The sequence below is a fragment of the Coregonus clupeaformis genome, chromosome 27 (genome assembly GCF_020615455.1).
Source record: "Coregonus clupeaformis isolate EN_2021a chromosome 27, ASM2061545v1, whole genome shotgun sequence".
Taxonomy (NCBI): domain Eukaryota; kingdom Metazoa; phylum Chordata; class Actinopteri; order Salmoniformes; family Salmonidae; genus Coregonus; species Coregonus clupeaformis.
In genome coordinates, this window is record NC_059218.1 from 40,674,490 (window position 1) to 40,686,725 (window position 12,236).

Here is a 12,236-nt window from a genome sequence, read left to right on the forward strand (position 1 = left end):
GTGGCAGAGTGGTGATTAGGGGGTGGCAGAGGAGTGATGAAGGGGTGGCAGTGGGGTGGCAGAGGGGTGATTAGGGGGTGGCGGTGGGGTGGCAGAGCGGTGATGAGGGTGTGGCGGTGGGGTGGCAGAGTGGTGATTAGGGGTGGCAGAGGAGTGATGAGGGGGGTGGCAGTGGGGTGGCAGAGGGGTGATTAGGGGGTGGCGGTGGGGTGGCAAGCGGTGATGAGGGTGTGGTGGTGGGGTGGCAGAGCGTTGATGAGGGGTGGCGGTGGGGGTGGCAGAGGGGTGATTAGGGGGTGGCAGTGGGGTGGCAGAGCGGTGATGAGGGAGTGGCGGGGTGGCAGTGGGGTGGCAGAGTGGTGATGAGGGGGTGGCAGTGGGTGGCAGAGGGGTGATTAGGGGGTGGCAGAGGGGTGATGAAGGGGTGGCGGTGGGGTGGCAGAGGGGTAATGAGGGAGTGGCGGTGGGGTGGCAGAGGAGTGATGAGGGGGTGGCAGTGGGGTGGCAGAGCGGTAATGAGGGTGTGGCGGTGGGGTGGCAGAGCGTTGATGAGGGGGTGGCGGTGGGGTGGCAGAGTGGTGATTAGGGGGTGGCGGTGTGGTGGCAGAGTGGTGATTAGGGGGTGGCAGAGGAGTGATGAGAGGGTGGCAGTGCGGTGGCAGAGGGGTGATTAGGGGGTGGCGGTGGGGTGGCAGAGGAGTGATGAGGGTGTGGCGGTGGGGTGGCAGAGTGGTGAGTAGGGGGTGGCAGAGGAGTGATGATGGGGTGGCAGTGGGGTGGCAGAGGGGTGATTAGGGGGTGGCGGTGGGGTGGCAGAGCGGTGATGAGGGTGTGGTGGTGGGGTGGCAGAGCGTTGATGAGGGGTGGCGGTGGGGTGGCAGAGGGGTGATTAGGGGTGGCACTGGGGTGGCAGAGCGGTGATGAGGGGGTGGCAGTGGGGTGGCAGAGGGGTGATTAGGGGGTGGCAGAGTGTTGATGAGCGGGTGGCAGTGGGGTGGCAGAGCGGTGATGAGGGGGGTGGCGGTGGGGTGGCAGAGGAGTGATGAGGGGGTGGCAGTGGGGTGGCAGAGGGGGTGATTAGGGGTGGCGGTGGGGTGGCAGAGCGGTGATGAGGGTGTGGCGGTGGGGTGGCAGAGGGGTGATTAGGGGGGTGGCAGTGGGGTGGCAGAGCGGTGATGAGGGGGTGGCAGTGGGTGGCAGAGGGGTGATTAGGGTGTGGCAGAGCGGTGATGAGGGGGTGGCGGTGGGGTGGCAGAGCGGTGATGAGGGGGTGGTGGTGGGGTGGCAGAGGAGTGATGAGGGGGTGGCAGTGGGGTGACAGAGCGGTGATGAGGGTGTGGCGGTGGGGTGGCAGAGGGGTGATGAGGGGTGGCAGTGGGGTGGCAGAGCGGTGATGAGGGGTGGCAGTGGGGTGGCAGAGCGGTGATGAGGGGGTGGCGGTGGGGTGGCAGAGCGGTGATGAGGGGTGGCAGTGGGGTGGCAGAGCGGTGATGAGGGTGGCAGTGGGGTGGCAGAGCGGTGATGAGGGGGTGGCAGTGGGGTGGCAGAGCGGTGATGAGGGGGTGGCAGTGGGGTGGCAGAGCGGTGATGAGGGGTGGCGGTGGGGTGGCAGAGCGGTGATGAGGGGGTGGCAGTGGGGTGGCAGAGCGGTGATGAGGGGGTGGCAGTGGGGTGGCAGAGCGGTGATGAGGGGTTGGCGGTGGGGTGGCAGAGGGGTGATGAGTGGGTGGCGGTGGGGTGGCAGAGCAGGGATGAGGGGGTGGCGGTGGGGTGGCAGAACGGTGATGAGGGGGTGGCGGTGGGGTGGCAGAGGGGTGATTAGGGGGTGGCGGTGGGGTGGCAGAGCGGGGATGAGGGGGTGGCGGTGGGGTGGCAGAGCGGGGATGAGGGGGTGGCGGTGGGGTGGCAGAGCGGGGATGAGGGGGTGGCGGTGGGGTGGCAGAGGGGCCCCACTAGTTCCTCCACCTATAGGCTTCTTCCCCTCTGCAGTCAGTTTCCTGGAGAAAAACAAAACTCTTGCAAATTGAGCTCCGTACCGCATTGCTGTAACAATGCGGAGGGCTGCTTATAGCTACGCATTAACATGATTGGTTGACGGTAGGTGAGGGCAGGAGGTCCTGTATAACCACAAACTCACTTCCTTGACATCTTCCTTCACAACAGCTCTGCGCTGCTCTGCGAAGTGCAAAAAGTATGTTTGCTCTTACTTCTGCGGAGCCCTTATCACAGTAAATGCTGTATGGCCATTGCAGAATACGGATTGACCATACAGAGCCTTTTAGGCTATCAACACTGCCCTACTATACTATACTATCAACACTATCCTACTGTGTAATATGTGGAGAACAAAACGAACCCATGCTGTTTTTTGTTTGGCCCCAGATTCCAATCTCCCAGTAGGTCGTGAGTGACACTGACCGTGTGCACATGATGAATTCCATGGCCCAGCTGTACTACAAGAAGGCGAGCTACTCGCCGTACCGCGACCGCATCCCACTGCAGATCGTGCGGGCGGAAGCGGAGCTGTCAGCGGAGGAGCGGGCGTACCTGACGGCGGTGGAGAAGGGTGACTATGCCGGGGTGAAGCTGGCCCTGCAGGAGGCGGAGATCTACTACAATATCAATGTGAACTGCCTGGACCCGCTGGGGCGCAGTGCGCTGCTCATCGCCATCGAGAACGAGAACCTGGAGGTGATGGAGCTGCTGCTCAACCACGGCGTGCACGTGGGCGACGCGCTGCTCTACGCCATCCGCAAGGAGGTGGTGGGGGCCGTGGAGCTGCTGCTGTCCCACCGCAGGCCCAGCAGAGAGAAACAGGTAAGGAGGACCTTAGGAGCACATTTCAGCTAGTTACCTAGGCCTAGAAGGTCCTTACTGTAGCCCAATTAGCATGATGTGACAGACAGGTTACATGTTATGTATATGCTATAAAGGTCATGTATATGTTATGTAAGCAGTGGTGTAAAGTACTTAAGTAAAAATACTTTAAAGTACTACTTAAGTAGTTTTTTTGGGTATCTGTACTTTACTTTACTATTTATATTTTTGACAACTCTTACTTTTACTTCACTACATTCCTAAAGAAAATATTGTACTTTTTACTCCATACATTTTCCCTGACAACCCAAAGTACTAGTTACATTTTGAATGCTTAGCAGAACAGGAAAATTGTGAAATTCACGCACTTATCAAGAGAACACGTGGTCATCCCTTCAATCGAACACTGCTGGCACCCGCCCACCCGACTAGAATCACTACTCTCGACGGGTCTGACCTAGAGTATGTGGACAACTACAAATACCTAGGTGTCTGGTTAGACTGTAAACTCTCCTTCCAGACTCACATTAAGCATCTCCAATCCAAAGTTACATCTAGAATCGGCTTCCTATTTCGCAACAAAGCCTCCTTCACTCATGCTACCAAACATGCCCTCGTAAAACTGACTATCCTACCGATCCTTGACTTCGCCGATGTCATTTACAAAATAGCCTCCAACACTCTACTCAGCAAATTGGATGTAGTCTATCACAGTGCCATCCGTTTTGTCACCAAAGCCCCATATTCTACCCACCACTGTGACCTGTACGCTCTTGTTGGCTGGTCCTCACTACATATTCGTCGCCAATTCCACTGGCTCCAGGCCATCTATAAATCACTGCTAGGCAAATCCCTGCCTTATCTTAGCTCATTGGTCACCATAGCAACACCCACCCGTAGTATGCGCCCCAGCAGGTATATCTCACTGGTCATCCCCAAAGCCAACACCTCCTTTGGCCGCCATTCCTTCCAGTTCTCTGCTGCCAATGACTGGAACGAACTGCAAAAATCTCTGAAGTTGGAGACTCTTATCTCCCTCACTAACTTTAAGCATCAGTTGTCAGAGCACCTTACCGATCACTGCACCTGTACACAGCCCTTCTGAAATTAGCCCACCCAACTACCTCATCCCCATATTGTTATTTATTTTGCTCATTTGCACCCCAGTATCTCTATTTGCACATCATCTCTTGCACATCTATCATTCCAGTGTTAATACTAATTGTAATTATTTTGCACTATGGCCTATTTATTGCCTTACCTCCATAACTTGCTACATTTGCACACACTGTATATATATTTTCTGTTGTATTTTTGACTTTATGTTTTGTTTTACCCCATATGTAACTCTGTGTTGTTGTTTTTATCGCACTGCTTTGCTTTCTCTTGGCCAGGTCGCAGTTGTAAATGAGAACTTGTTCTCAACTGGCTTACCTGGTTAAATAAAGGTGAAATAAAAAAATAATACTGCCTATGTTCTGACGAACTCACTAAACACAAATGCATCTTTTGTAAATAATGTCTGAGTGTTGGAGTGTGACCCTGGCTATCCGTAAATTTTTAAAACAAGAAAATGGTGCCATCTGCTTTGCTTAATATAAGGAATTTGAAATGGTTTATACTTTTACTTTTGATACTTAAGTATATTTTAGCAATTACATTTACTTTTGATACTTAAGTATATTTAAAACCAAATACTTTTAGACTTTTACTCAAGTAGTATTTTACTGGGTGACTTTCACTTTTACTTTAGTAACTTTCTATTAAGGTATCTATACATTTACTCAAGTGTGACAATTGGGTACTTTTCCCACCAATGTATGTAAGTTATACAGGTTCTGCTCTTGCCTGGGGCGCATTCAGTACTCCCTCTCCTCCCCAACCTGTTCTATTCTCCAGGTGCCCAACCTGATGATGGATACCCAGTTCTCAGAGTTTACCCCTGACATCACACCCATCATGCTGGCAGCTCACACCAACAACTACGAGATCATCAAGCTGCTGGTCCAGCGTAAAGTCACCATCCCCCGGCCACACCAGATCCGCTGTGACTGTGTGGCGTGCGTCTCCAGCTCTGAGGTGGACAGCCTGCGCCACTCCCGCTCCCGCCTCAACGTCTACAAGACCCTAGCCAGCCCATCGCTCATTGCCCTGTCTAGCGAGGATCCCATCCTGACCGCCTTCCGCCTGGGCTGGGAGCTGAAAGAGCTGAGCAAGGTGGGGAACGAGTTCCTTCAGGATTACCAGGAGTTTTCCCAGTAGTGTTAAGGGTTTATGAAGGGTTTATAAAGGGTTTATCAAGGGTTTATAAAGGGTTTATAACTAGTTTATTACTCTTCCAGGTGGAGAATGAGTTCCGTCAGGAGTACGAGGAGTTGTCCCAGCAGTGTAAGCTGTTTGCCAAGGACCTGCTGGACCAGGCCAGGAGCTCCAGAGAGCTGGAGACCATCCTCAACCACCGTGACCACCTCAGTGAGGAGCTGGACCCACAGGACTGCCGCGACCTAGCCAAGCTCAAACTGGCCATCAAGTACCACCAAAAAGAGGTGAGAGGGAGAGGAGGGAGGGCCCTGCAGAAGGTGTCTGTCTGGTATCGTGAGGGTGTCCTTAGCTGAATGGATTGGCACTGTATCAGGTCAAGTGCTCTGTGGGCAGTATGCTGGCAGTGTTACTTATTTCAGACTTACATATTTCAACAAACACATCTTTCTGTGAGTGCCAATGATGAATTTCCATGCGTTGTTTCCTAGGCTATTTCTTTATGCAGCAAAATGTCAGTTGCTGCCATTGACATTGACAAAACACTTGACTAATAATAATCTACAACACTAGAGGAAATGAACCTGTCAATTGAGAAGAGCGCAGTGATTAGAAGAGATCTGTTGTTTGCGGCTATTGTAGACAATGGAAGCTTGATGGTTGAGCACTTTAATTCAAATCATCTTGATATTGAACAGTGATAACAGGACCAATTTGAGTTGTGTCAGAAATTGTAGTCATTTCACCCTCTATTTATAGCAAATAACTACAGGAATAGCATGTAGAAGTGAGTCACAACTCGTCTTAGTGGTGTTGAACTCTTTCTGAGAGGGTTAGAGGTGTACTGAGGGCAGCATTAATGAAACAAGAGACTAAGGCAAGTGGAGAGCTTGGGTGATCAGCTGGCTTGTGTTCTCTCTCATTGCCACCTAAAGGGATCTATTCACAGTTTACTATACCACTGAGAATTCTTCCATTCCATTGCTTCTTTTTGCTTTTTTTTAAAAATACGTCAGTATGAAAATGTATGCACTCACTAACTGTAAGTCGCTCTGGATAAGAGCGTCTGCGAAATGACTAAAATGTAAATGTAAATGTTTGGCACGCTGTCTTTCTTCTTTCTTTCACTTTTGTCCCCCCGGGAGAGGTCTGACAAACACACCCTCACGTATGTGTAGGCCAAACAACAGCACACACTCATGCATACACACATACAGACACACACGCACACACACACTCCTTTCATCCTCCTCTTGATTGGAATGCTGGCATTTGGTTGCTCCTTTGTTGTGAGCTGAAAACTCTATTTCTGTCTGCAGTGTAATAAACTGACAGTCTTCTGCAGCCCTAGCCAACCAGACTGGGGAAAAGGCCAGGTAGAATAATCATGCCTTGGTCATCAAGTAGGCTACAGCTCTTTCATCCTTCATCCTCAGACCACTACAGTCGTGGTCAAAAGTTTTGAGAATGACACAAGTATTGGTCTTCACAAAGTTCGCTGCTTCAGTGTTATGAGATATTTTTGTCAGATGTTACTATGGTATCCTGAAGTATAATTACACGCATTCCATAAGTGTCAAAGGCTTTTATTGACAATTACATTAAGTTTATGCAAAGAGTCAATATTTGCAGTGTTGATCCATCTTTTTCAAGACCTCTGCAATCTGCCCTGGCATGCTGTCAATTAACTTCTGGGCCACATCCTGACTGATGGCAGCCCATTCTTGCATAATCAATGCTTGGAGTTTGTCAGAATGTGTGGGTTTTTGTTTGTCCACCCGCCTCTTGAGGATCGACCACAAGTTCTCAATGGGATTAAGGTCTGGAGAGTGTCCTGGCCATGGACCCAAAATGTCGATGTTTTGTTCCCCGAGCCACTTAGTTATCACTTTTGCCTTATGGCAAGGTGCTCTATCATGCTGGAAAAGGCATAGGTCGTCACCAAACTGTTATTGGATGGTTGGGAGAAGTTGCTCTCGGAGGATGTGTTGGTACCATTCTTTATTCATGGCTGTGTTCTTAGGCAAAATTATGAGTGAGCCCACTCCCTTGGCTGAGAAGCAACCCCACACATGAAAGGTCTCAGGATGCTTTACTGTTGGCATGACACAGGACTGATGGTAGCGCTCACCTTGTCTTCTCCGGACAGGGTGTTTTCCGGATGCCCCAAACAATCGGAAAGGGAATTCATCAGAGAAAATGACTTTACCCCAGTCCTCAGCAGTCCAATCCCTGTACCTTTTGCAGAATATCAGTCTGTCCCTGATGTTTTTCCTGGAGAGAAGTGGCTTCTTTGCTGCCCTTCTTGACACCAGGCCATCCTCCAAAAGTATTCGCCTCACTGTGCATGCAGATGCACTCACACCTGCCTGCTGCCATTCCTGAGCAAGCTCTGCACTGGTGGTGCCCCGATCCCGCAGCTGAATCAACTTTAAGAGACGGTCCTGGCGCTTGCTGGACTTTCTTGGGCGCCCTGGCGCCTTCTTCACAACAATTGAACCTCTCTCCTTGAAGTTCTTGATGATCCGATAAATGGTTGATTTAGGTGCAATCTTACTAGCAGCAATATCCTTGCCTGTGAAGCCCTTTTTGTGCAAAGCAATGATGACAGAACGTGTTTCCTTGCAGGTAACCATGGTAAACAGAGGAAGAACAATGACTTCAAGCACCACCCTCCTTTTAAAGCTTCCATTCTGTTATTCTAACTCAATCAGCATGACAGAGTGATCTCCAGCCTTGTCCTCATCAACACTTTCACCTGTGTTAACAAGAGAATCACTGACATGATGGCAGCTGGTCCTTTTGTGGCAGGGCTGAAATGCAGTGGAAATGTTTTTGGGGGATTAAGTTCATTTTCATGGCAAAGTGGGACTTTGCAATTAATTGCAATTCATCTGATCACTCTTCATGACATTCTGGAGTATATGCAAATTGCCATCATCAAAACTGAGGCAGCAGACTTTGTGAAAATTAGTATTTGTGTCATTCTCAAAACTTTTGACCACGACTGTACAGTCAGCAACACTCTCAGTTCAGTCAGCTTTTGGACATCTTATGGTTGGCTAAAGTTACCTTGTTCAAAACAGCAATCATTCTAGAGGTAGATGGTTAGAGATTAATGTAGATTAGATTCTGTGCAGACAAGGACAGCGCAGTCACGTGGGAGTTGAGGACCTGGTTGGCAGGGAGAGGTCAGGGGGACATGGGGTCATCTGCTGGGACTGGTTAGCCAATTGCGTGCCACAGTTAATATGTTAAAAGCCTGTCGTTGGTCCCTCATCCCTATGTGTCCACAATCACACAGGCATTTATTTAGACCCCTTTTTTATTGATTGAATTACGGAAAGTAAGAATAGGGTTCATGTAATCTATTCATACCGTTCACCTTCAGAAATAGCAGAGGGAAGCTCTCTTCACAAAGATGTCCTAGGTATCCTTTTCATTGGTCCCTCAGGATCCCCTCTCCAGGGATCTGAATCTACCCTTTCTTATTTGTGGTCTGACAGGAGACTCCAAAGTTACGCCATGTACAATAATATTCAATTATAAGATCCCAGGTGACTTTCAATAATAGATCTAGAAAGAGGAAAACAAAACAATATTCTTAAGGAACTGTAAATTATACAGAATTCTAATTCTATCAAATAAATACGTAGGTTCTTAATTTTTAAATCTGACAAACAGATGGGTTATAAATGGGTTTTAGATTGGGTTTATATATGGGTTTATAGATGGGTTGTACATGGTTTTATAGATGGGTTATACGGTTTATAGTTACGTTTATAGACGGGTTTATAGATGGGTTTATAGATGGGTTATACGGTTTATAGATGGGTTTATAGATGTGTTATGGATGGGTTTATAGATGTGTTATGGATGGGTTATATGGTTTATAGATGGGTTTATAGATGTGTTATGGATGGGCTATAGATGTGTTATGGATGGGTTATAGATGTATTATGGATGGGTTTATAGATGTGTTATGGATGGGTTATAGATGTGTTATGGATGGGTTTATAGATAGGTTTATAGATGTGTTATGGATGGGTTATATGGTTTATAGATGGGTTTATAGATGTGTTATGGATGGGCTATAGATGTGTTATGGATGGGTTATAGATGTGTTATGGATGGGTTATAGATGGGTTATAGATGTGTTATGGATGGGTTATAGATGTGTTATGGATGGGTTATAGATGTGTTATGGATGGGTTATAGATGTGTTATGGATGGGTTATAGATGTGTTATGGATGGGTTTATAGATAGGGTTATGGATGGGTTATAGATGTGTTATGGATGGGTTTATAGATGTGTCATGGATGGGTTTATAGATGTGTTATGGATGGGTTTATAGATAGGTTTATAGATGTGTTATGGATGGGTTATAAGGTTTATAGATGGGTTTATAGATGTGTTATGGATGGGCTATAGATGTGTTATGGATGTGTTATGGATGGGCTATAGATGTGTTATGGATGTGTTATGGATGGGTTTATAGATAGGGTTATGGATGGGTTTATAGATGTGTTATGGATGGGTTTATGGATAGGTTTATAGATGTGTTATGGATGGGTTATAGATAGGGTTATAGATGTGTCATGGATGGGTTTATAAATGTGTTATGGATGGGTTTATAGATAGGTTTATAGATGTGTTATGGATGGGTTTATAGATGTGTTATGGATGGGTTTATAGATAGGGTTATAGATGTGTTATGGATGGGTTTATAGATAGGGTTATAGATGTTTCATGGATGGGTTTATAAATGTGTTATGGATGGGTTTATAGATAGGTTTATAGATGTGTTATGGATGGGTTATAAGGTTTATAGATGGGTTTATAGATGTGTTATGGATGGGTTTGTGATGCATGCATCTTGATGAAGGTGTGATACTGTAAACAATCCTGAACAAGCCTATTTCCAGTATTACTGTATGAGCAAGCCAATGCTGTTTATAACATATCAGATATCCTAACTACTACGGCATGCAGTGTGCAGCTGGCAGGGGTGTTTGTTTGGGTATTGCTGTGAATCTAAGCTGTGCTGTGCCAAAGTCAGAGGTAATCTGTGGGAGGTTAGCTCCAGGGACTAACACTGGGAAGTTAGTTTTACTGCAGGAAAGTTGGCGAGAGCCTGGGACTTTATGATCTGCGGTGCACATCAACTTCATATCCGAAGCATTATGTGGCGGAAGCATAATAAAGATGTGTGTGATTTCCACCGCAGTATTCTTCTATTCTATTAGAGTTTTAGAATTTCTTGGTGGTTGGACGTACCATCACTCTGTACAGCACTGGCCCATTGTGATACTATTGTTGTGATTTCCCTTATGGATCTTCTTCCTGTCTCTCACTGTCTTCCTCTCTAGTTTGTGTCCCAGCCAAACTGCCAGCAGCTCCTGGCCACCCTATGGTACGACGGTTTCCCGGGGTGGCGCAGACGCCACTGGGCGGTCAAGCTGGTCACCTGCTTCACCATCGGCCTCCTCTTCCCCATCTTCTCCCTGGTCTACCTGCTGGCCCCCAAGAGCACCCTGGGCCTCTTCATCAAGAAGCCCTTCATCAAGTTCATCTGCCACACAGCCTCCTACATGACTTTCCTCTTCTTCCTCCTCCTGGCCTCCCAGCACATCGTGAGAACAGACCTGCACGTCCAAGGCCCACCGCCCACCGTGGTGGAGTGGATGATCCTTCCCTGGGTGCTGGGTGAGCAGAGGGGTGGTGTGGGGGGTGAGAAGGTGACCGGGGAGAGCTAAATCTATCATTAGAAACCACTCTAACAGGTTCTAACTTGTGATTGGGTGGATATTGAGAAATTCAGTGCTGTATTTGCTGCAGTTGATCTGTTGATCTGATTTGGACTAGTTGTACATTTACACTGTAAAATAATTGTGACAGATGACATTAATTGCATGAATTGCAGTGTGCAATGCCACATGTCTTACTGACTGACGCCTGTCTGCCCTTCAGGCTTCATCTGGGCTGAGATAAAGGAGATGTGGGATGGAGGTTTCACTGAGTACGTCCATGACTGGTGGAACCTGATGGACTTTGCCATGAACTCTCTCTACTTGGCCACTATCTCACTCAAAATAGTTGCTTACTTCAAGGTAAGTCACACCTGTATTTTTGATGATATTGTTAAGAAATTACTGTCTATTTATTCTTGCCCACTTATACATTCCTATATGACCATGGCCTTCTGACACGTAGCTAACAGTTACAGTGAGCTCCATAATTCATTGGACAGTGACCATTGTTTTGTTATTTTGGTTCTGTACTCTAGCACTTTGAGTTTGAAAGGATACAATGACAATGAGTGTGAAGTGCAGACTGTCAGCTTTAATTTGAGGGTATTTTCATACACATCGGATGAACCGTTTAGAAATGACAGCACCTTTTGTACATGGTCCCCCCATTTTAAGGTACTACAAGTATTTGTTAAATTGGCTTCACAGATGTGTGTCGTTAGGCAGGTGTATTCATTTGTGTCGTTAGTGAATGCAGGAGAGCTGTTGATGAATAGTAATGATTCTAGACGTTGCTATTGCCTTTGGAGGTTGTTATTGGGGTGTGACAACATGAGGAAGACAGCAGTGTCGATGCAAATGAAGTTGGCCGTCATAAGGCTCAGAAATGAAAATCAATCATTCAGGAACATTGCAAAAACCCTGGCCATGCCCAAGTCAACAGTTTTGTTCATCATTAACAAGAAAAAAACAACCGGTGAACTCAATTATGTCAAAAGACCCGGTAGACAGAGGAAGACCACTGTAGTGGATGACCGGAGAATACTCTCTATGGTGAAGAAAAAAACCCTGATAACAGCCCAACAGATCAAAAACACTCTCCTGGATGCAGGTGTAGATGTGTCAAAGTCTACCATACGCAGAAGACTACACCAGCAGGACTACAGAGGGTACACTACAAGATGCAAACCACTGATAAGCCTGAAGAACAGAAAGGCAAGATTACAGTTTGCTAAAAAGCACCTAAAAGAACCCCAAGAGTTCTGGAAAAAAATATTGTGGACAGATGAGACAAAGATTAACATGTACTAGAGTGATGGAAAGACAAAAGTGTGGAGAAAAAAAAAGAAATGCCCATGATCCAAAGCATACCACCTCATCCATGAAACATGGTGGAGGGGGTGTTATGG

At 47.5% G+C, this 12,236-nt stretch overlaps 2 protein-coding genes across 2 annotated transcripts in view; one reads left to right on the forward strand and one right to left on the reverse strand.

Annotated features, from left to right (window-relative positions):
- Positions 1 to 12,236, forward strand: part of LOC121542129 (short transient receptor potential channel 5-like) — a 45,555-nt gene that overhangs the window by 14,866 nt on the left and 18,453 nt on the right. The window contains exons 2-6 of the mRNA XM_041851608.2: positions 2,383 to 2,817; positions 4,717 to 5,034; positions 5,160 to 5,363; positions 10,447 to 10,783; positions 11,048 to 11,187. Of these exons, the coding sequence (XP_041707542.1) occupies positions 2,428 to 2,817; positions 4,717 to 5,034; positions 5,160 to 5,363; positions 10,447 to 10,783; positions 11,048 to 11,187 (1,389 nt within the window). The 5' untranslated portion in view covers positions 2,383 to 2,427. The remainder of the gene's footprint in view (positions 1 to 2,382; positions 2,818 to 4,716; positions 5,035 to 5,159; positions 5,364 to 10,446; positions 10,784 to 11,047; positions 11,188 to 12,236) is intronic.
- Positions 890 to 2,041, reverse strand: LOC123481995 (36.4 kDa proline-rich protein-like). Its single transcript, XM_045207946.1, has one exon. The coding sequence runs from the start codon at positions 2,039 to 2,041 to the stop codon at positions 890 to 892; it is 1,152 nt and encodes a 383-aa protein (XP_045063881.1).